Genomic DNA, 21,319 nt, shown 5'->3' on the forward strand with positions numbered 1-21,319 from the left:
CCGAAAATCAGAAAAATTTTATGGGAACACTTAAAGGATAAATGGGAGAAAACAATTACTTGGGGTACAGGATTTAGCACAGTGGTTTTCAGTTCTTGGTTACTCATTAGAATCACCTGCAGAGCTGTAACAATTACAGTGCCCAGGCCCAACCCCAGACCAATGAAACTGAAATCTCTAGGGGTTAATAGGCCCAACTAAAAACTCCCAGAAAATTTTATTTTGCATACAGAGTTGAATAGCATTAAAAAAATATTTGGTAGAGAAAACATGGCTATATCTGATAACCACTTTATTAAAAGAAAAAATTATTAATCTTGTGTGTGATCTACTTCCAAATTAACCCTGCAGAGATATAAAGTTCTTGAGAGGAATCAAAGAAAAAATATTCATATGAAACTATTATAAAGAAATACCAGAAGTCTCTCTTCATTAAATTAAGGCTATGAATAAGATATAATGTGACCAGGAAGAACATAATTATGCACGAAGGGTTGCAATCATCAACCAATGCTTAAAAACTGCTCTTTGGTATTTAAGTTTATCTGTCCCAAGAAGGCTACTTAGGCATTTTAGTTAAATAAAATATTAAATATTTCTACAAAACAGAATTGTTTCTTACTGGCTAGGTGGAGGAGTCAATTCACGTAGGAATAGGGCATTTCAATTGAGGAGGAGTGAGCTATGTGTCAAGACAGAGATGCTCTTAAGAAGATGGCTGCTGGGCACCTGGGTGGCTCAGTTGGTTGAGCGACTGCCTTTGGCTCAGGTCATGATCCCGGACTTTCAGGATTGAGTCCCACATTGAGTCCTGCCTCGGGCTCCCAGCTCCTTGGGGGAGTCTGCTTCTCCCTCTGACCTTCTCCTCTCTCATGCTCTCTCTCACTCATTCTCTCTCAAATTAAAAAAAAAAAAAAAAAAAAAAAAAGGAAGATGGCTGCTGACCAGAACTGCAGTCAAACTCCTTCACTTGGCCTGGATCATCTGTGTGTGTATATGGGAGTGGGTGGGGGGGGGGGTGGGATTAGTTAGGGGTGGTACCTTACTTAAAGTGAAGTGTCTTACGGACGTTTATGAGACACAACTCCATGAAATTTCTAACTGAATTTCACCTAGTTGGTCTAAGTACTCTATACTATGTCAAAGAACTACTAGAGGAAACTAAAGATTTTAGGTGCCTTTCACAACAGAAAATAATAGTTTCACAAATAAGTAATTGCTATATGAAGAGAAACAAATCTTTTAAGAGAAACAAATCTTTAAAAAACTGTAAGTCTTAAAATATACATCCACACCCCCCTCTTTTGTAAAACAAAACATCATATAGTCTACAGATTAATTGGTTTAAAACATGAACAGAAAACTTAAATGGCTGGCTAGAATAAAGACTTTAGTGAGTCAGGTATATGATAAGTATTTGTTTATAAAAAAACTAAATTTTAGAAGTTCAGTCTGCAATTAAAATGCAAAACTGGAGGCCTCTGCCTTTGGCTTGGGTCCTAGTCTCAGGATCCTGGGATCAAGCCCCACATCAGGCTCTCTGCTCAGTGGGGAGCCTGCTTCCCCCTCTCTCTCTGCCTGCCTTCTCTGCCTACTTGTGATCTCTGTCAAATAAAATAAAATCTTAAAAAAAAAATGCAAAACTGAATACAAAGAGCCTTTCTAGAGTGTTAGAGAGAATGCACAGATTTTTGTTTTTTAAAAGCACAGATTTTAAACCAGGAGGTATGAGGCACTGCTTCCATTAGTTTTATAGAAGAATGCCCAAGGGAGTTTACCAAACGGCAATGTGACAGGGCAAGTAGAGTTCCTTTAGTTGCTGACAATATGCTACCTAAAAAAATGTACACAACGTTAATACTGTACTTCCTAAAGGTCTGAAGATAATGGTCCTGAAAGGGATGGAGCTAATAGAAATTTTGGGCAAACTTCAGTGACTTCAAAACAAAACAGACCAAAGCAAAACAGAGTTGTCATAATTAGGAGGAGTTACTCAAAAGCAGTTGGCATTACCTTTAAAGCCAAAATTAACGTAAGAAATAGGCACGGTTTTTTTCTTCAAGGTGGACCCTAGAGATAAAGTACTTTTAGGACAGTGGCAAGAAACTGCTGGAGCACAGAGATGGAGGGCAGTCGTTTAAAAAAAAAAAAAAAAAGGAAGAAAAAATAGGCAGGGTGATGGAAAAAATTATGTAGAGAAATTATTTTTAGCATTTACTGAACAAGGCTACAGGCTAAATACATGGTCATGAAATAGATACTGAACAATAATATACACCAGCATATTATTGATAATCACTAAGAAAGTTACTGATTTTGTACCTCCATGAAAGAAGTATGCTTTTCACTATTTACTAAGCACCTATTACACAGTAGGTAACATGAGGGCTTTGAAAAGCTGTACAGTCTTCAGAGTTCGGATAAATTACATGGGAAGCCTGGTAAGGACTTCAAAATGTCAGATAATGGGGCCAAGGGTGGGAGCTGTCCTTTTTTAAACTCACTTAATACTGATTAAATGAAGGGTTGATGTGCCAGAAGGAAAAATATATAGGTTTCTTGGGGCAGATATAGGGATGAGACAGCTTTAGAACCAGGTTCAGGAAAATCAGACAGAACCTGGAGGGCACTCCCCTTCCCCGCTTTCTTTCTAACCCTTTTTATTGTAGAACACAACAGCATACGGGGGAAACTGGGTGGCTGAGTTGTTAAGCTGCTGCCTTCTGCTCACGTCATGGTCCCAGGGTCCTGGGATCAAGCCCCGCCATCCCTGCTCAGTGGGAAGCCTGCTTCTCCTCCCTCTCCTACTCCTCCTATTTGTGTTCCCTCTCTCGCTGACGGTCTCTGTCAAATAAATAAATAAAAATCTTAAAAACACAACAGGCATAAAACAAAGTACATAAAACAAAGATGTCGAGTTCAATCAATCAGCAAATACCACCCAGGTCAGGGAACAACCCTGCCAAGCCCAGAAGTCTTTCCTGTGCCCCTCCTAAGTCCCCATTCTTTTCCCCAAAAGGAACTACTACCTTGGCCTTTATGACACTTTCTTCTTTGCTCTGTTTTATATGTTTTCTACTCAACTGCACATTCTAAAATACTAGTATTTATTTTGCTTATTTTTTGAGCTTATTGCATACACTGATACGTAGCATGTGTTTTTGTGTGTCTGGCTTCCTTTTGTTCAATACTGTTATCAGCATCCATGCTGTCTAGGAAACCGTACGTCACTCATTTTTGTTGTCTTTTTCACAAATTCCTTGATTCTTATTTATTTTGGGATTAGGCAACTGCAACCTTTTTTTTTCTTTTTAATATTGCAACCTTTAACAACAACTTCTACCTTTTTACACTTTCTCCTTCAATCAAGACTCTTGCCAAAATCTGAATACTAAACTCATACCTTCCTTTCCTGAGAACAACCCTGTAATTCTTCTACATTGGTTATCATTCAGGACTTCAATCTCTTCATCACCCACACAATTTCTTGTTTCTCTGTTCATCCTTTTGGCGGTTATTATTTCTTTGATTTTGATAAATGTACCCCATGTTCCATGCTGTCCCTTCAATCTGGAATGGTGTCATGCCCCATGATCAAATACTGGCCTTCCCTGCTGCAACAGTCATTTCTTTCATTGTGTTTTTCCTGATTTTGTGGAAGAGGACTGCATTCTCTCCTAATCTATCTCTTCTGGTATCCATGGCCCAGATGAGGCACTCATCTGTATTTCCCAGATGAGGAAATACATTTGTGAGGATCATTTAGCACAACACAGGAGGTAGATTTAAGAAAATGACCACTTCGGGCGCCTGGGTGGCTCAGTGGGTTAAGCAGCTGCCTTCGGCTCAGGTCATGATCTCCGGGTCCTGGGATTGAGTCCCGCATTGGGCTCTCTGCTCAGCAGGGAGCCTGCTTCCTCATCTTTCTCTGCCTGCCTCTCTGCCTACTTGTGATCTCTGTCAAATAAATAAATAAAATCTTAAAAAAAAAAAAAAAAAGAAAATGACCACTTCAACAAGCATTTACTACTCTTTAGACATCAGCAGTGAGAAATGAAGACTCATGTCACTAGGTAACTTCCTTCTACTGTATGGACTGACCTAATCAATTATTTGAGGATAAAATAGTACTTAAGACACACAGTGTCCATTTCTCTTAGGTTTCTGTGATTCAATGTACAATGGCTTTATAGTCTGGTTAAAACACATCATACGCATATATGCTACATAACACAGGACTTGCAAAGGAGTTTCAGTTGTAAAACTGATTTGGCTTAAAATGTTGACAGACGATAAACGCTATGTAATCATTTAACCTGAAAATCGGGTATTGATACTGGGTTTTACCTGGTTTCCCTGTAAGTTACTGATATGGTATTTTACCTCATACAAGAATCTGTGTCTTGGGCACCTGGGTGGCTCAGTGGGTTAAGCCGCTGCCTTCGGCTCAGGTCATGATCTCAGGGTCCTGGGATCGAGTCCCACATCGGGCTCTCTGCTCAGCAGGGAGCCTGCTTCTCCCTCTCACTCTGCCTGCCTCTCTGCCTACTTGTGATCTCTCTCTGTCAAATAAATAAATACAATCTTTAAAAAAAAAAAAGAATCTGTGTCTTAAGTTTAAGAATAGACTCATTATATTTAAATAATTCTACTTACTGTATTTGCAATGCCCACTTTACATTCCTGGGTACAATGAACACATTTAACTGGGTAAAAGCTAGGCAAGTATAATTTGGTGGGCGGGGCAGTAACTAGAGAAAATAAGTGATCTCTTTACATTTAAGTTCTAAAATTCTCTATCAGTATTCTACCTTTATCCTGGATCCTCAATATTTCCTCCCTGTTAGGTGGTGACTTGAGGCTGTTCTGTAAGTCACGCTCATTCTCTCCTCTGTGCCTGTTAATCACATGCTCTTCCCATCCAGAATGACTTCTCCAGCACTCCAAGTACACCATTTCAAATTTCAGATCAAACTCACCTTCTCTGGCACGGGAATCCCTTATTAAATTGACCCATGTGGCTTACCCTGACTTGCCTTTCTCTTTGCTCTCTCTGTACATGGATGTCAAATGAGTTCATCTCTAGGGCTTACTCTGATCTACTGATAGCAGATGCTTGTTAGAAGTACTCTGAGGCTACGGTAAGGGTCTGTGAGAGAATGTTCCTGTTCTAGGGACAGGAAGTGGTATTTACTATCTCTGTCTCAGCACTTTATTAATGCCTCACAAAGTGTTTTGGCCACAGTGCCTAGTGACAGCTTGGGTACCAGGCTCTTGTGCTTTGGCAGCTTTCAAAATATCTAATAGAATATCTTAAAAATATATATCTAATAAACTGCATGGTAGGAACCCAGTATCAAGCTCTTGATGATCAAATTAAGTCTCCTTATTTATAATTAAATTCCCCTTATAATAAACATCACCAATTTTCTATAACTCTACTGAGGCACAATTTACATATGGCAAAATTCACCCATCTTTAGTGTCCAATACTTGCCAGGAAACTACAAATGCACTTTCAGTTTCTCCATATTTGCCTTTTTGGAAATTTCATTTAAGTGGACTCACACAATATATACTCTTTTCTGACTTCTTAACATAATGTTTTGAGGTTCATATCATGTATCGGTATCAGTACTTCTGTCAGTACTTCATTCTCTTTAATGCTGAATAGTATTCCATTGCACGGATAGGCCATATTTTGTTTATCCATCAATGAGTTTATTGGTCTCTGAGTCATGTTTCTACTTTTTGGCCATTATAAACAATGCTGCCAAACATTTGCTATCTAGCACACTTCTATTTCTTATAACTCAACATTCTTACAAAATCTTTACTATCCTACTTGTTTTTAAGAAAATAATCTCAGCAGCAAGCTTTTAGGCATGAGTTAAAAGCACTAATGAGAAATCATTGGTTTAGATTCAGAACATAGGAATTTTTACAAATTATACCAATACAGATTAGATTTTATTATTATAATTAAACATAAATCCTTAAACCCGGTAAATTAACTGGGGTTATAGGAAGAATCTAATTAAGACCACTATATGTATTAAAGTTAATTGACATAAAAATGCCTTACTATTATTGGTGCTGTTGCCATTGAAAGACCCAGAAGAACTGCTATTGTCTTTCTCTTTATCTTGATTTTCAAAGTCCATATTAAGGGACCTGTGGAAAAAATTACATAGACAAGTTTTAATTTTGCTTAAGAAAGAAAGTAGGTCCACAAGTCAGTAATGAGACAATATTTTAATACGCTAAGGCATTATGGAAGACAGGAAAGGCTCCTTTGAACAACTCTGCAAAAACAGTTCTTGTCATCACATTTTGAAAACAATCTACATTCCTTCTGGTATGTCAGTTCAAGAGTTCAGACTGCAGATAAAAGCATTCCATTGTGGCCAAATCTTCCAGCCATATCTCTGTGCACATCCTTAATTATTTCCTTATGATAAATACCTAGAAAGAGAAAAGTTAGGTCAAAGGGCAAGCGCAATTTTGAGACTTTAACATACTACACAACTACCACCAACAAGGTTGTACCAAATTTACTCTTTGATAGCAGTATATGAGAACATTGTTTTCTCTACACCTTGTCAGCTTTCATTTAACAACATGTATTTGAGTTTCTTTTTTTTAATATGCTTTTTAAAAAAAAGATTTTATTTATTTATTTGACCGACAGAGATCACGAGTAGGCAGAGAGGCAGGCAGAGAGGGGGAAGGGAAGCAGGCTCCCTGCCGAGATGCGGGGTTTGATCCCAGGACCCTAGGATCATGACCTGAGCTGAAAGCAGAGGCTTTAACTCCCTGAGCCACCCAGGTGCCCCTGTATTTCTATACATAGAACTGTTTTACAAATTGGAGGAACAATAAATAGTGCATAAAACAGGCTTTCATGGATTCTACATTCAAAGTTGGGGGGGGGACACTGACAATAAACAAGAAAATAAGTTCAATATATATATGGTAACAGCTAATGAGAAAATGCAGGAAATGAAAAGACTAAGTTTGAAATTTTAAATAGGGTGGATTGGGAAGGCCTCTCACTGATGTGATTTTTAAGTCAAGACCTGAAGGAAGTAGTCACTGTCCATCTGGGGAACTAACAATGCAATCTCTGTTCTAATATTGCATTCTTTAACTACTGAACAGTTTAGTGTACATGAGTTCACTCATTTTTTGGTTAACTAACTGTTCAAGTCCTTAGCTCATCTTCATCTATGTTAAAGTGTTTATGTCCTAAAGAACTTCCTGCAGGGGTGTCTGGGTGGCTCAGTGAGTCGAGCAGCTGTTTTCAGCTCAGGTTATGATCCCGGGGTCCTGGGACAGAGCCCCACATCGGGCTCCCTGCTTGGTGGGAAGTCTATTTCTCCCTTTGCCCCTCTCACTTGCTCATGCTCTCTCTCACTTGTTCTCTCTCAAATAAATAAAATCTTAAAAGAACTTTCTGCAATGATGGAAGCATTCTTTATCTGCACTGGGGAGACATCAGCCACACGAGCACTTAATATGTGGGAGGGCAAAATTAATTTAAATAATATGGGAGCTGTAACTATAAAATTCTTAGATGAAACGTAGGGATAAATCTTCATGATCTTTGGATTTGTCAGTGGATTTTTTTTTTTTTTAAGATTTTATTTATTTGACAGACAGAGATCACAAGTAGGCAGAGAGGCAGGCAGAGAAAGAGAGGGGGCAGGCTCCCTGCTGAGCAGAGAGCCTGATGTGGGGCTCAATCCTAGCACCCTGGGATCATGACCTGAGCTGAAGGCAGAGGCTTTAACCCACTGAGCCAACCAGGTGCCCTGTCAGGGAATTCTTATACATGATGCCAAAGACCCAGCCAAAAACTGATAAAATGGACTTAATCATCATAAAAATCTTATGCTTCAAAGGTCACAATCAAAAAGGTCCCAACACAGAGGATAGGATACCTGCTATCATATGTCTGATAAGGGCCTTGTATTCAGAACATGTAAGAACTCCTGCAATTCAATAATAAAAAAACAACCCATTAAACAATAAGCAAAGGATCTGAATAAATACTTCCCCGAAGAAGATACGCAAATGACTGCCAGTAAGCACACGAAAAGATTTTTCACATCATTAAATGTCAGGGAAATACACAGCCAAACAGAATGAGATAGCACTTCATACCCACCAGGATGGTACAACCAGAAAAATCAGATAATAACCAAATGTCAGCAAGGACATTGCTAGTAAGAATTTAAATTGGTGCAGACACTCTGGAAAACAGTCTGACATTTTCAATTTCTTTAATAAATATAGGGCTATTCAGGTTATTGATTTCTCCTTGAGTGAGCTTTAGCAGATTGTCTCTCTCAAAGAATTGGTCCATTTCATCTAAGTCATCAAATTTACTGGCATAAAGTTGTTGACAGTGGTCCCTTATTATTGTTTTAATACCGGAGGCTCTAGTAATAACCCCTCTATTACTCCTGATACTGGTTTTATGGCTTCTCTTCTTCCTGATTAGTCAGGCCAGAGATTACCACTTTTATTGGTCTTTAAAAATCAGCTTGTGGTTTCACGGATTTTTCTCTACCCCTAGAGAAAATATTTCACTTATTTTGGCTTTGATCTTTATTCTTACCGTTTGCCTACTGCTAAGTTGGGTTTAATTTACTCTCTTCTTGCCTAGTTTATTAAGGTTAAAGTTTAGATCACTGATACCTTTTTCTTCTATTCTAACCTATGCATTTAGAGGTATAATTCCTCCCTAAGTACTGCTTTTGCAGCGACCCATAAATTTAGTGTGTTTTCACTTTAATTCAATGTATTTTCCTTCTTTTTTGATGCATGGAAGTGTTATTTTTGTTTCCAAATATTTGGGAATTTTTTAGACCTCTTTCTGTTATTGATCCCTAATTTGATTCAACTGTGAGCTGTTAGGTGTTAGGGCCAATTTAATGTTAAAACCTGTTTAACTATTAGGGCCTGCTTAGCCAGAGCAACTCCATATTGCCTAGGTAGCCATACTGTTGTTTACATCCATGGACTTCATTCCAGGAATAAATGCCCCCCTAGTTCCTGGTATGGTTCCGGGAATCGATTCTGGGAGTAAATGCCTTAACAATAGAAGCCGCGTACCTTGGGTCTGTGGTTATGTCCTATAAAACCAGCCTGTGAGATCGGGAGGGGGTCGCTTTCTTCGGAGATGGCCCTGGCCAGTCAGTCTAATTTCTAATGCTTGGCATAGAATAAGGCTCTGCGTAACTTTCACTTTGTCTCAGTTGCGTTCCTTTGATAATGGACCCCAACATTCTGGGGGCTCGTCCGGGATTAAAGGACGAGAACTGACTCAGCATCAGAATTTCTGGTAAGCCTCTGGAGGTAAGATCTCGAGATTTTATCCTGCAGGATCTGGTCTGTCTGGTTGCGGAGCTCCAGGGTATAGCCCATTGGGGAGAAGCTGGACACAGCATTGCTCCCCAGGGCTGGAGTGGATGTGGGGACGCCCCATCCTGCCACTGGGAGACTGCCAGGGGGTTCGAGTCCCCCTAGGCGGTCAGGGGACTGAGAAAATCCCCACCAGCAGCAGGTTGTATATCTTGCACACCCTTAGACTTGTTATCTGGTTGAGGAAGGGCTGCTGGGCCTGGTCTGCAGATGTCTTTGTCTTGTCTTTTTGTTGTCTGTTGTATTGTTTGTTGTGTTTGAAGAAATGGGGCAAGCAGAAAGTAAGGGGCCTATGACACCCCTAAGTCTTGTTCTCCAGCATTTCAAGGATTTTCAAGGTAAAACTACCCAGTTGGGTGACAAGGTTTACCCAGGAAAACTCTCTATAGAACTGGGAATCCTTTCTCTGCCTTCTGGCAGCACTCCCCCTTCTGTTTCTGCACCAACTTGGGTGTGGCCTGCATAACTGGCCTCTAGACCATCCTCGGTGCTTCCTGCACCATGGCTCCTTCCCTCTTCACTGTCAAGGAGCAAGAAGAGCTGCTCCTGGACCTAACACCCCCCACTCCAGATCTTCCCATCCGTGTCTCAGGTAAACATTAAAAATGGAGTGGGTCCAGATGAAACGTAAATCAGTATTTGAACTAAGTTAAGTTTGTTGGTTTAATTAAGATAGACATGTCTTTAAAGTTATAGCAGTAAATATGAAACTTCAATCAAAGTTCCCTGAAGGTCAAATAAGCTCATGCTCTTTGATAAAATCTGTTAGCAAAGAAATAACTGAACTGATGGTTAATTGTCTGTCTCAAAGTTTTAATGGGTAATTGTTAAGGTAACTTTCAAAGTCTTTGGTAACCTGAAACTTCAAAGTTTTGGTTGGATGACAACTGGAATTAAATTTGTTGGACACCTAGGTCTTAACCAAATGGGATAAAATGCTAAAGCATTGAGTACTTGATATAGGTTTGTGCTTTTGACTTCTTACTGCAAAGAAACGAAGAATATTTAAATCTGTTGGTAAACATGTTTTGTGCTTAACTGATTCATAAAATTTGCCATCTACAGACTTCTGTTGTAACTGTTCACAATTGGTTAATACTTAACCATCACTAGAAACCGAAATGTTTCTAAGAATAGAAAATTCTGCTAACTGTAACTAAGACTGATGGAAGTAAGGGAAATAACCCTATATGTAAAAAAGTAGGAGATACATAAGAAAGATAAGGAATGGGAATATATTTTGTTTAAAAAAAGGTAATTTTGTCCTAAATGAGATGGTTGTTTAAAAGGAAATGGCCTGGGACAAAACCTGGATACAAAAGAAAGTTGTAAAAGGTTTGTGAAGGGAAATTAAAAAAAAAAAAAGAAAAATAAATTTAGGTATGGTCAGGATGGACTACCAAAAGAAAAACGCCCTAAGGATTTTTATTAAAAGTTGTAATGTCTGAAAAACCAGAGGAAAGGCAGTTGACTGATAGTAAGTTTAAAAAAAAACTCTACACACAAAAAAGAGGGCCTAAGAGAGTAAATAGTTTTGTCTTAAAGTAAAAATATCTGGTTGCACCAGAACATGAAAGGAGATAATAAAAACTAAACTTGAGGATATATAGTAAGTCGTAGAAGGCTTGGGGAAAGTAAGTGACTTTTGCCTTGGTTTATAGGTTTGAAAGGAAACAATGAAATATGTTAAAAATCTGACCATCTTAGATCAGTTTTGATGATTTATTCACAAGAGGTGAAAAAAGACTAATAAATTTTTTCCTATAAAATGTTTCTGTTCAAATGAGACATAGTATTTAAGGAAGGAAGACTAAAGCCCTGTGTCATGGCAAGTCTATATTGGTGATCAATTCAAGTAAATGTTAAAATTAGAGGGCAGTAAATCTTGCCTTTGCCAGTCAGTCAGCCCCAGATATAAGGAAGAAACTTCAGAAAATTAAAGGATTTGAAGGGAAGAATCTGAGTTAGTGGCAATAGCAGAAAAGGTGTTTAACAACAGGGATACACAAGAAGATGAAAAACAGGCTAAAAAAAATAGTTAAAGTTTTGACATTACATGAGGCGGGAAGGAGACAGGAAATAAAAGTCAGTGGAAAAGAAAAAGGCAGGTAGGAGATGGTCAATGGAAAAAAAAAGCCTAAACACAGAGAAAGCAGGTGGGAAGGCTTAGATTCAGATCAGTGTGCTTACTGCAAGGAAAAAAGGACACTGGGCCGGCGAGTGCCCTAAGAAGAAAGTGCAATACTGGCCACCAAAGACTGAAGGGGCCGTGGTTCAGAGCCCCTCCCTGAACCTCTGGTTAAAATTGAGGTGGAGGGGAAATCAATTGATTTTTTGGTGGACAAAGGAGCCCAATTTTCATCATTACTAAAGCCTATGGGAAAACTATCTAGAGAGGAGTCTGGGTACAAGGGGCAAATGGCACAGAAAGACAGAAATGGACAACAGAAAGGACTTTAAATTTGGCCTCGGGAGTAGTCAAACATCAATTCTTGGTCCTCCCTAATGCCCCGTATAACCTGATGGGAAGCCATCTCCTCCACAAACTACGGGCTGGCATTCAGTTCTTGGAAGGAGACATGACTGTGACTTTGGGACAACCCACTGTGCAGATGCTTGGGGCAGCAGCAGATGAACATCTCCTTTACAAGCTAGTCTCAAAACCAGAGGAGATAAGGGAGGGAAGCCTTCTCCAAACCTACAGGTTGAATTTCCCAAAGTCTGAGCAGAAGGGAGGCCTCCTGGCCTGGCCAAGGGACGGCCTCCAGTAGTGGTACAGTTAAAAGCAACAGCTACAGCCGTTCGAGTCCGGCAGTACTCCCTCCCCTGGGAAGCAAAGGAAGGGATCAGAAAACACATTAACCACCTCCGAGGAGACGGGATCCTAGTTCCTTGCAAGTCTCCATGGAACACACCTTTACTGAACGTCAAAAAGTCTGAAACTGGGGAGTACCGACCCGTTCAGGACTTGCGGGAAGCTAACAAATGGGTTGAAGAGACCCACATGACGGTGCCCAACCCCTATACCCTACTCTCCCTCCTAGGCCCCAAAAGAACTGTGTATAAGGTCTTAGATCTCAAGGATGCATTTTTCTGTATACCTTTAGCAAGGGAGTCTCAACCCCTCTTTGCTTCTGAGTAGTCTGACCCACAGGAAGGGTTCCAGGGCCAGCACACCTGGACAAGACTTCCCCAAGGATTCAAAAATTCACCCACCATCTTTGACGAGACCCTACACGAGGATTTGTGGGAGTACAGAATCACCAACCTGGGAGTCACTCTGTTACAGTATGTTGATGACTTGCTAATAGCCACTGGGGACTATGAGTCATGCTTGAGGGGGGACGAAAACTCTTACAGACTGCAGAAAAAAAAAGGTATCTGGTGTCAGCAAAGAAAGCACAGCTTTGTCAGAGCCACGCCACTTATTTAGGCTTTGATCTCCACGAGGGAGTGCGCTCACTGTCTGAGTTCAGGAAACAGGCAATCACCCGATACTGCCGCCCCACCACGCCCCAACAAATGAGGGAGTTTCTTGGGACGGTGGGCTACTGCAGACTGTGGATACCGCGGTTAGCGGAAATTGCCCAACCCCCCTACGAACTGATTAAGGGAGGACTCACTACGGTAGAGTGGACAGCTGAGGCAAAAGGAGCATTTCGAAAATTACAAACAGCCTTACTGAGTGCCCCAGTGCTGACCATCCCAGATGTTACCAAGCCCTTCCACTTTTCATGGAGAAGGCAGGGGTGGCCAAAGGGGTTTTGACTTAGACTCTGGGGCCTTAGCAAAAGCCAGTAGCCTATCTTAGCAAAAAAAACCTAGATCCAGTAGCGGCCAGGTTTCCCCCTTGCCTCTGCATAATTGCTGTCACGGCCCTCCTGGTCAAGGATTCAAGTAAATTAACTTTGGATCAAAATTTCATCTTGACCACTCCTCACATTATCGAAGGCCTCCTCTGGACCCCACCAGACCAATGGATGACAAACGCCCGAGCGACAGGTATCAAGCCCTCCTCTTCAACGAACCGAAAGTGATTTTCAGGCCCCCTGCGGTGCTAAATCCAGCCACGTTGCTGCCAGAAAAGCTAGCTGATAACCCACAGGACTGTGGGGAGGTCCTAACCCAGATCATAGAAATAAGGCCTGACCTCAGAGACACTCCCCTCCCAGATGCAGAGATGACTCTGTCTGTTCACAGATGGGAGTAGCCTCATGGCCGATGGAAAGAGGTATGCGGGGCCTGCGGTGGTTTCTCCTGAACAGAACTCTGAAAGGTGGCCCTGCCACACGGAACCTCTGCACAAAAAGCGGAGCTGATTGCACTCACCAAGGCACTGCAGATGGCCAAGGGTAAGCCCGCGAACATCTATATGGACAGCAGGTATGCCTTTGCTACTCTCCATATACATGGGACTATTTATAAAGAAAGGGGCCTATTAACAGCAGAAGGAAAATAAATTAAAAACAGAAAAGAAATCCTGGCTCTCCTCCAAGCTATTTGGGACCCAAAAGAGGTGGCCGTTATGCATTTCCTGGGGCACCAAAAGGGGACTAATCTGATTTCAAAAGGAAACCAATAAGCAGATCAAACAGCAAAGCAAGCAGCCAGGGAAACTGGGTCAAGAACTGGTTATACTCCCGGCTCCAGCCCTACCAGAAAAAAACAGATTATTCAGTGGCAGGTTTAAAATATTTACAAAAATTGACTAAATTAGACTATGAAGGGGATTGGGCTAAGACTAGGGCAGGAAAGTTAATTCTTCCTTGAAGACTAGGAAAAAAAAATTAGTAAGCCAAATACATCAGGGCACTCATTTAGGGACACGCAAGCTTAAGGAGCTCATGGGTCAACAGTTCCAGGTTTCTAAATTAGGGTGTATGGCTCAGGATGTGGTTGATAGATGCGTTCGATGTCAGGCAGTAAATGCGGGAGAAACCAGGATGGGAAGAGGAAAAAGAGTAAGAGGAAGGGAACCAGGAATTAATTGGGAAGTAGATTTTACAGAGATGAAACAGGGAAACAAGTATATGTTAGTTTTTGTGGATACCCTTTCAGGCTGGGTAGAGGCTTTTTCCACCAAACATGAAACGGCAGGAATGGTAGCCAAAAAAACTATTAGAAAAAATAATTCCTAGGTTTGGGTTGCCTCTCGCGATCGGGTCAGACAATGGCCCTCCATTTGTGAGTTCAGTCTCAAAGGCACTGGCCAATGCCATGGGCACTAATTGGAAACTACACTGTGCCTACCGGCCCCAGAGCTCTGGACAAGTAGAGAGAATGAACCGGACTCTGAAAGAGACCTTAACAAAGTTAATTCTGAACACTGGCGGTGGATGGGTGGATCTTCTTCCCTTTGCCCTTCTTAGGGCATGATGTATACCCTACTTAAACAAGGTTACCCCATTTAAAATAACGTTTGGGCGACCCCCTCCACTCTGCCCATGGCTACAAAAGGTTGCCCTAGCAGAAATGACCAATCAGTCTATACTCGAGTCACTGCAGGCATTACAGTCTGTCTTAAAAAGAGCCCACGCAGGGCATCGAGCTGCCTACACTGAGACGGAGACGGAGGTAGAACCACATCCTTACCAACCCGGAGACTTGGTTTGGATATGCCATCACCGAGTGGAAAACTTGGAGCCCTGCTGGAAGGGACCATTCATGGTCATCCTGACCACCCCCACAGCAGTAAAAGTAGAAGGCATCAGGGCTTGGATTCATGCGTGTCACGTCAAATGAGCCGAAAACAAGGACACCCCCCAGAAATGGGAGCCACTGCCGGTGGACCCCACTAACCGTGGACTAAAATTAAGACTCAAAAGGGTTTCATAAGTTGGTCACCTTTTCTTTTTTTTTTTTAAAGATTTTATTTATTTATTTGACAGAGAGAGATCACAAGCAGGCAGAGGCAGGCAGAGAGAGAGAGAGAAGGAAGCAGGCTCCCTGCTGAGCAGAGAGCCGGATGTGGAACTCATCCCAGGACCCTGAGATCATGACCTGAGCCAAAGGCAGCGGCTTAACCCACTGAGCCACCCAGGCGCCTGGATTAAGAGCATTTAAATGATTCTCTTTTTATCTCTTTTGTTGTCTTACTATCTGTAACTTGTTATTTTAGTGGTCACTGAGAATTTATATTAAAACATCTTTAACCCATACAGTGTACCTTCAAGTTATATTATGGTACTTCATGTGTAGTATAAAAACCTGACAAGTTTACATTTGTTACCCTGAACCTTTGTACTATTTCCATGCATTTTACTTTTACATGTTATGCTATAAACTGTACAATATACTGTTAGTTTTGTTTACATAATTATTTTTTTTACATAAATATATTCTAAAAAACTTTAAATATTAAGAAAATAGTCCTTTTATATTTATCAACATTGTTACCATTTCTGGTGATCTTTATTCCTTTATGTAGATCCAGATCTCTAGCAGTACCATTTTTAATCTGCATGAAGTAATTCCCTTCACATTTCTTATAGGGCAAAGTGGTTTTGTGTTATCTGCAAACATCTGTATTTTGCCTTCATTTTTGAAAGATTTTTTTGCCAACAGAATTTGCCAACACAGAATTTTATGTTGATGGCTTTTCCTTTCTGTGCTTTAAGGCTGTTGTTCCACTGTCTTCTCACTTACATTATTTTCACTGAGAAATCTGGTGTTTATTCTGATCTTTGTTCCTCTCTATGTAACATGTTCTTCTGCCCACCCCCACTCACCCCTGGCTCCTTTTTAGATTTTTTTCTATTATGACTGCTTTTGAGTGACTTGATTATGCTATGCCCTGGAGTAGTTTTCTTCATGTTTTTGTGTACTATGAGTTTAAGTTTCTTAGATCTGTGGGTGATAGTTTTCTTCAAGTTTGGAAAAATTTTGGCCATTAATTCTTCAAGGATTTTTCTCTCCTTCCCTTTCTTCTCTCTTGCAGATTCTGATTGCCCATATATTAGCCCCCCCTGGGGGTTGTTCTGTGATGGCCATAGGTCAAAGGCACCCTTTCCATTAAGAACATTTTTTTCCCTCTTTTCTGTATTTTGTTTTGGATATTTTCTGTCACTGTGCCTTCAAGTTCCTAATCCTTTCTTCTGTAATGTCTAATTGCCATTAATCCCTCCCAGTGTATTTTGTTCAGGTTTTAAAACTTACTTACATATTTAAAAATGTGTGCAGTCCAATAATTAAAATCATTTGAACAACCCCCCCCCCCACGATTAAACAGCATTTTGCAGCCTACGAGACCCCTTAGGACAGCTTGATTTTCCTTTAGATTTCACTGTTGTCCCACCCAGCTTCTCTCAGTAGCATCCAAGTTTTCCTTTCCTGCCAGCCAGACAGGCAGATGAGAGAAGTATGTGACCTTTGTTGTCCATAGTCTTCGATTCTTTGATGTGAAAAGGGGCAGCAGTCATTAACTTGACCCAAACTCTTTGTATCTTATAAACAGCTAGAAGCAGTAAAATACACAATGCTCCTGGAGTATAGTGAATATTGGCAGTACATGCCCTATTAGAATTTTCCTGCTTGCTCCTTCTGTTGTTTGAGGGTAGGTAATTTTTCTCTTCCATTTTTATCTTCTTCAATTTTGACTTACTGAATTTCCCAATCTCAACCATATCAGGTTTGTGAGACATGGTTACAGAGGAAGCAGAGTGAGGTGCATGAGCAAGCAGTGTCTGGTCTGAGCAGTGGCTGCCACTGAGTTCCCATTCCGCATATATATTTTTTTAAATCTCAGATGTTGCTGTTTTTCACTTCCAGAGGCTTGACTTTGGGTATTATTTTATTTATCCATGTATCTCTCTAACTTTTTGTACAGATTGAATGTAATTTATAGTATCAGTTTAATGTACTTCTTTAGTAATTCCAACATATGTGTCAGTTCTGGGTTGGTTTTGACTGAAGATTCATCACTGGTCATGTTTTCCTTCTTCTTTGCTGCCTGGTCACCTCTGCTTGTATGCCAGACATTATGAGTTTTACTTTGTCTGAATATTTTTATATTCCTGCTGACTATCTGATATTTTTATATTCCCACAAATCTTCTTGAGCTTTGTTTCTGGAATGCTGTTAGTTACTCAGACGTAGTGTGTATTCAGGTATTGCTGTTGTAATTTATTAGGCAGTGCTCAATTTAGGGTAATTACTCTCTACCAACTGAAGTACTCTATCCAATGCCACATGAATCATAAGGTTTTCCAACCAGCTGAGGGAGTAGGCACTCTTCTTCTACTCTTTCCACATTATTCTTTCCTTAGCTTCAGGTAACGTCCTCACAAGCATGCAGTGATCAATACTCCCATGACTTCTCAAACGGTGCACCTGCAGATCTCTGGGGATTTCTGGCTTTAAACACTTTTGTCTTTCATACTCTGTCCTATTAACTCTGGCTGCCTTATGTTTCCTCGACTCTCAGCTGTCTTTTTGAGGAAAGGGATGTCTCTCCCTACACCATTACCTAGGAATTGTCTTTAATGTTTTCCCTTTTTCTTAAATTTATTTTATATCTATTTATTTATTTACTTATTTATTTCTTTGACAGAGAGAGAGAGAGAGACAGCAAGAGAGGGAACACGAGCAGAGGGAGTAGGAAAGGAGAAGCAAGCTCCACTGAGTAGGGAGCCCGACATGGGGCTTGATCCCAGGACCCTGGGACCATGACCTGAGTTGAAGGCAGACGTTTAACGAATGAGCCACCCAGGCGCCCCTTAAATTTATTTTTGACTTGTAAAAACTGTACTATTTATGGTATACAACATGATGTTTGGATACATGTATACACTGTGAAATGATTACCACAATAAAACTAATTAACATATCCACTGCTTCCCACAATTATCTCTTTTTCTCATGGTCAGACACCAGAAATCTATTCTCTAAGCAAGTTTTAAGTACAGAAGTACATTAACTATAGTCACCACAATGTACAGTAGGTCTCCAGAACTTATTCATCTTGTACCTGAAGGTTTGTACCCTTTGAACAATCTGTTCCCTTACCCCTAACCCTCCGGTGTCTGCAGATCATATGATCATTGTCTTTCTCTGACTGACTTATTTTGCTTAGCATAATACCCTCTGGTTCCATCCATGTGGTTGCAAACGGCAACACACTTTAAAACATGGATAGTAACACTGCTCTTCTGAATACGGTCAGGACTCTGATGCATTGGCCTTCCTGGGAGTTTATAATTACAAAAAAAAAAAAAAAAAGCAGCCCTCTATTTTAGAACATTCATATCTAGTATTCATATCTAGTATTAGGGATTTCTATTCCTCCAGCAATGAGAAGAAGACACTTTAACAGCAATTAAGAAGTATACAAGCTGTTCGCACCTCAGTCAGCCCTAGTTACTGCTACAGCCACTGGCTCCAGGGACAAACTCTACCCAGTCAACTTTGATTAGTTCCACAACTAACTAGACACAATGTTTTGCAAATATTTCTCCTGCTAAGCCATTGGTCCTAGTTTTCAGTTTCTGGGTTTTTAAACTTTAATCCATGTTTCTTGTGGAAAAGCTAAGAGAGTTAAACTCTAAAATGGGTGATATAATTCATGAGGACCTATCTGGAACCATGGGAATATGAAGACCACTTCTTCCCTGTGGGGATGCTTTGGTGAAGACCTGTATTAATTTAAATTGCATTTTTCAAGTTCACTTACGAGTGGAAATCACAACAACATTTGTTATGCCTATTCTGCTTAGAATCTTGAAGACAGCATGATACATGTACAGAAATTGTTAACCCGCATCTCAACCACTGGGGCTGGCTATTACAAATTGTTAGTTTTTCCTATGCTTTCTCCTGGCCATTATAATGATGTCTGGACTGGAAAGTTCCAGTCATCTTTCTGGTTTGACCCTCGGCACAGCTAGTACAAAGCTTCTGTCTTAACGTTGGGTAAATGAGACTGGCTGCTGAGTACTGTCAGATAGGCTTAGTGGTGATAACTAACTACAGTTCAATTTGTTATTAACTAAGGACTATTTAAGACTACCTGGCTGTTTTAAGGCAAGAATTCCCCTTCTTTCCAATTACTAGTAGGTTGGGATTAACTTAAAACCAGTTTTAGCTGTAACATTTTCTTAGACCCTAGTCTGGTAAGAACCGTTGCAGAAAACCTGAAACCTGAAAGTTTTAGATAGCCTAATGAGGTACAAGGTAGGGGTGTGGGGTAAGCAAGCATGTATATGGTTTGAAGCTTACTTTGGGTTTCTTACTGCCACAACTAAGCTTAGCTAAAATCAAGCACTGCTTGATAAACAGACCATGGGTCACTACTCTACAAAACAGAAATCTGGTTAAATGAGGTTGTGGGGCCCCATGTATTTGCTCAAACAGGAAGATTCATGTATTGTAAGCTTTACAAAACAAGATCAATGGACAACCTAGGTTTAGCAGATTCCAGGCCACTGTTACTGGGGTCCAGCAACAGTTACCCACACTGAGCAAGTGACAGCCAACTTCAGCTGTTTAAATAAAGTCTTGGCTGCTTCCTGAGTGGAATGATGAGCCTTTATCCCGCCTTACTTGGTGATCTTTATTAACTCTACAGACATGAAATTGCTTGTATGGACCTAGAAGCATTTGTTCCATCTTCATAAAAGACTATCTTTAACTCCACCCCCTCATTCTCTGCCATCACAACCTCACTGTTATTACTACACAATAACACACATTAATTCATCAGTGTTATCAGTAGACATTCCAGCCAAATTGTATCTTGGCTATTTGCTTAACAGCAAATCTGGGTTACTGAAATCAATGTTCAAACACTCACAGAAAGATCTGAGCTGTGGCTATTTCATCACAACCACCTACCACTGCAGAAAAAGCCATCTAAATTATAGCATATCATTTGCTATTTTTAGTTGCCTTGTCATCAACTATGACTGAATAGAAAATAGTTATGGGTCAAGCTGTAGGAGGCATACAAATTTCTAATTATTGACGATAGCAAAGAACCTATATGAAGAATCTACTACTAAGAATGCAGGTAAATCTTTTTTAAAAATGAGGATCAATTCAGTATTATTTCACAAATTAATATTTGGAATAGTTGAAGACTATTCCAAAAGACAAGGATGTCTTTTTACATCAATACATATTAGTTTTTTTCTCATTAAAACAACAACAACAACAACAACAACCCATAAGAAACAAACTACACAGTATTTCTCCTTGAGTTAACTTAACCTGATACCATTTTTGGATGAACTACATATATCCTACCTTATTACACAAGCACCCTTTTATAATAAGATGATATGGTTTTATACTGAACTGGGAAGGGTTCAACTGATAACTGAGCCTGCCGGCTAATTAGTGTCAGAAAGAACCAAATGATCAATGTTCTTCAAATTTAAATTTGTGAATAAGTAAAAATCTTAAGTGTGCCTTTTTGGGGTCACTTTGACGTACATGTCACAAGTAATATATCACAGACACTAACTACACGAGGAAGTGGTTTAATGTTCTCTGAGTGCTTTAATAAGATTTTATTTTGGCTGAGCTGGAAATCTGGTCGTATTTGCTCTAAATTTTTCAGACTAAAACTAATTCAGATGCAAGTAACAGAACTTTAGGAAATCAACTACTCATGTCTTTATATACTGGACTGGATTATAAAGGATTTTCTAAAGAAAGTCCTAGGCCCGTGGGAATTTCCACTGCTTGCCTAGAATAAGAGGAAATATGGGCTTATCATTAGGCCTTTTTAGGTTCCTTAGTTCTGATGAAAATACAAATGTGCTCTGAGCACTGTTAAGACAAAGAGGTCTGTATTCGCCTGGCAACAGAGAGTACATGTCTGGACTGCTGCCAACATTTATCAAGAGATCAATATTCAGGAATAATCATTTGAAGAACGAACAACCCATTCATT

The 21,319-nt window shown here is 40.1% G+C and overlaps 1 protein-coding gene across 1 annotated transcript in view; it reads right to left on the reverse strand.

The window, feature by feature from the left end:
- The window catches only part of SPPL3 (signal peptide peptidase like 3), a 145,726-nt gene that overhangs the window by 18,680 nt on the left and 105,727 nt on the right, over positions 1-21,319 (reverse strand). The window contains exon 3 of the mRNA XM_045073671.1: positions 6,086-6,174. Within this exon, the coding sequence (XP_044929606.1) occupies positions 6,086-6,174 (89 nt within the window). The remainder of the gene's footprint in view (positions 1-6,085; positions 6,175-21,319) is intronic.

The sequence above is a fragment of the Mustela putorius genome, unplaced genomic scaffold (genome assembly GCF_011764305.1).
Source record: "Mustela putorius furo isolate JIRA1106 unplaced genomic scaffold, ASM1176430v1.1 tig00537248_pilon_pilon_pilon, whole genome shotgun sequence".
NCBI lineage: Eukaryota > Metazoa > Chordata > Mammalia > Carnivora > Mustelidae > Mustela > Mustela putorius.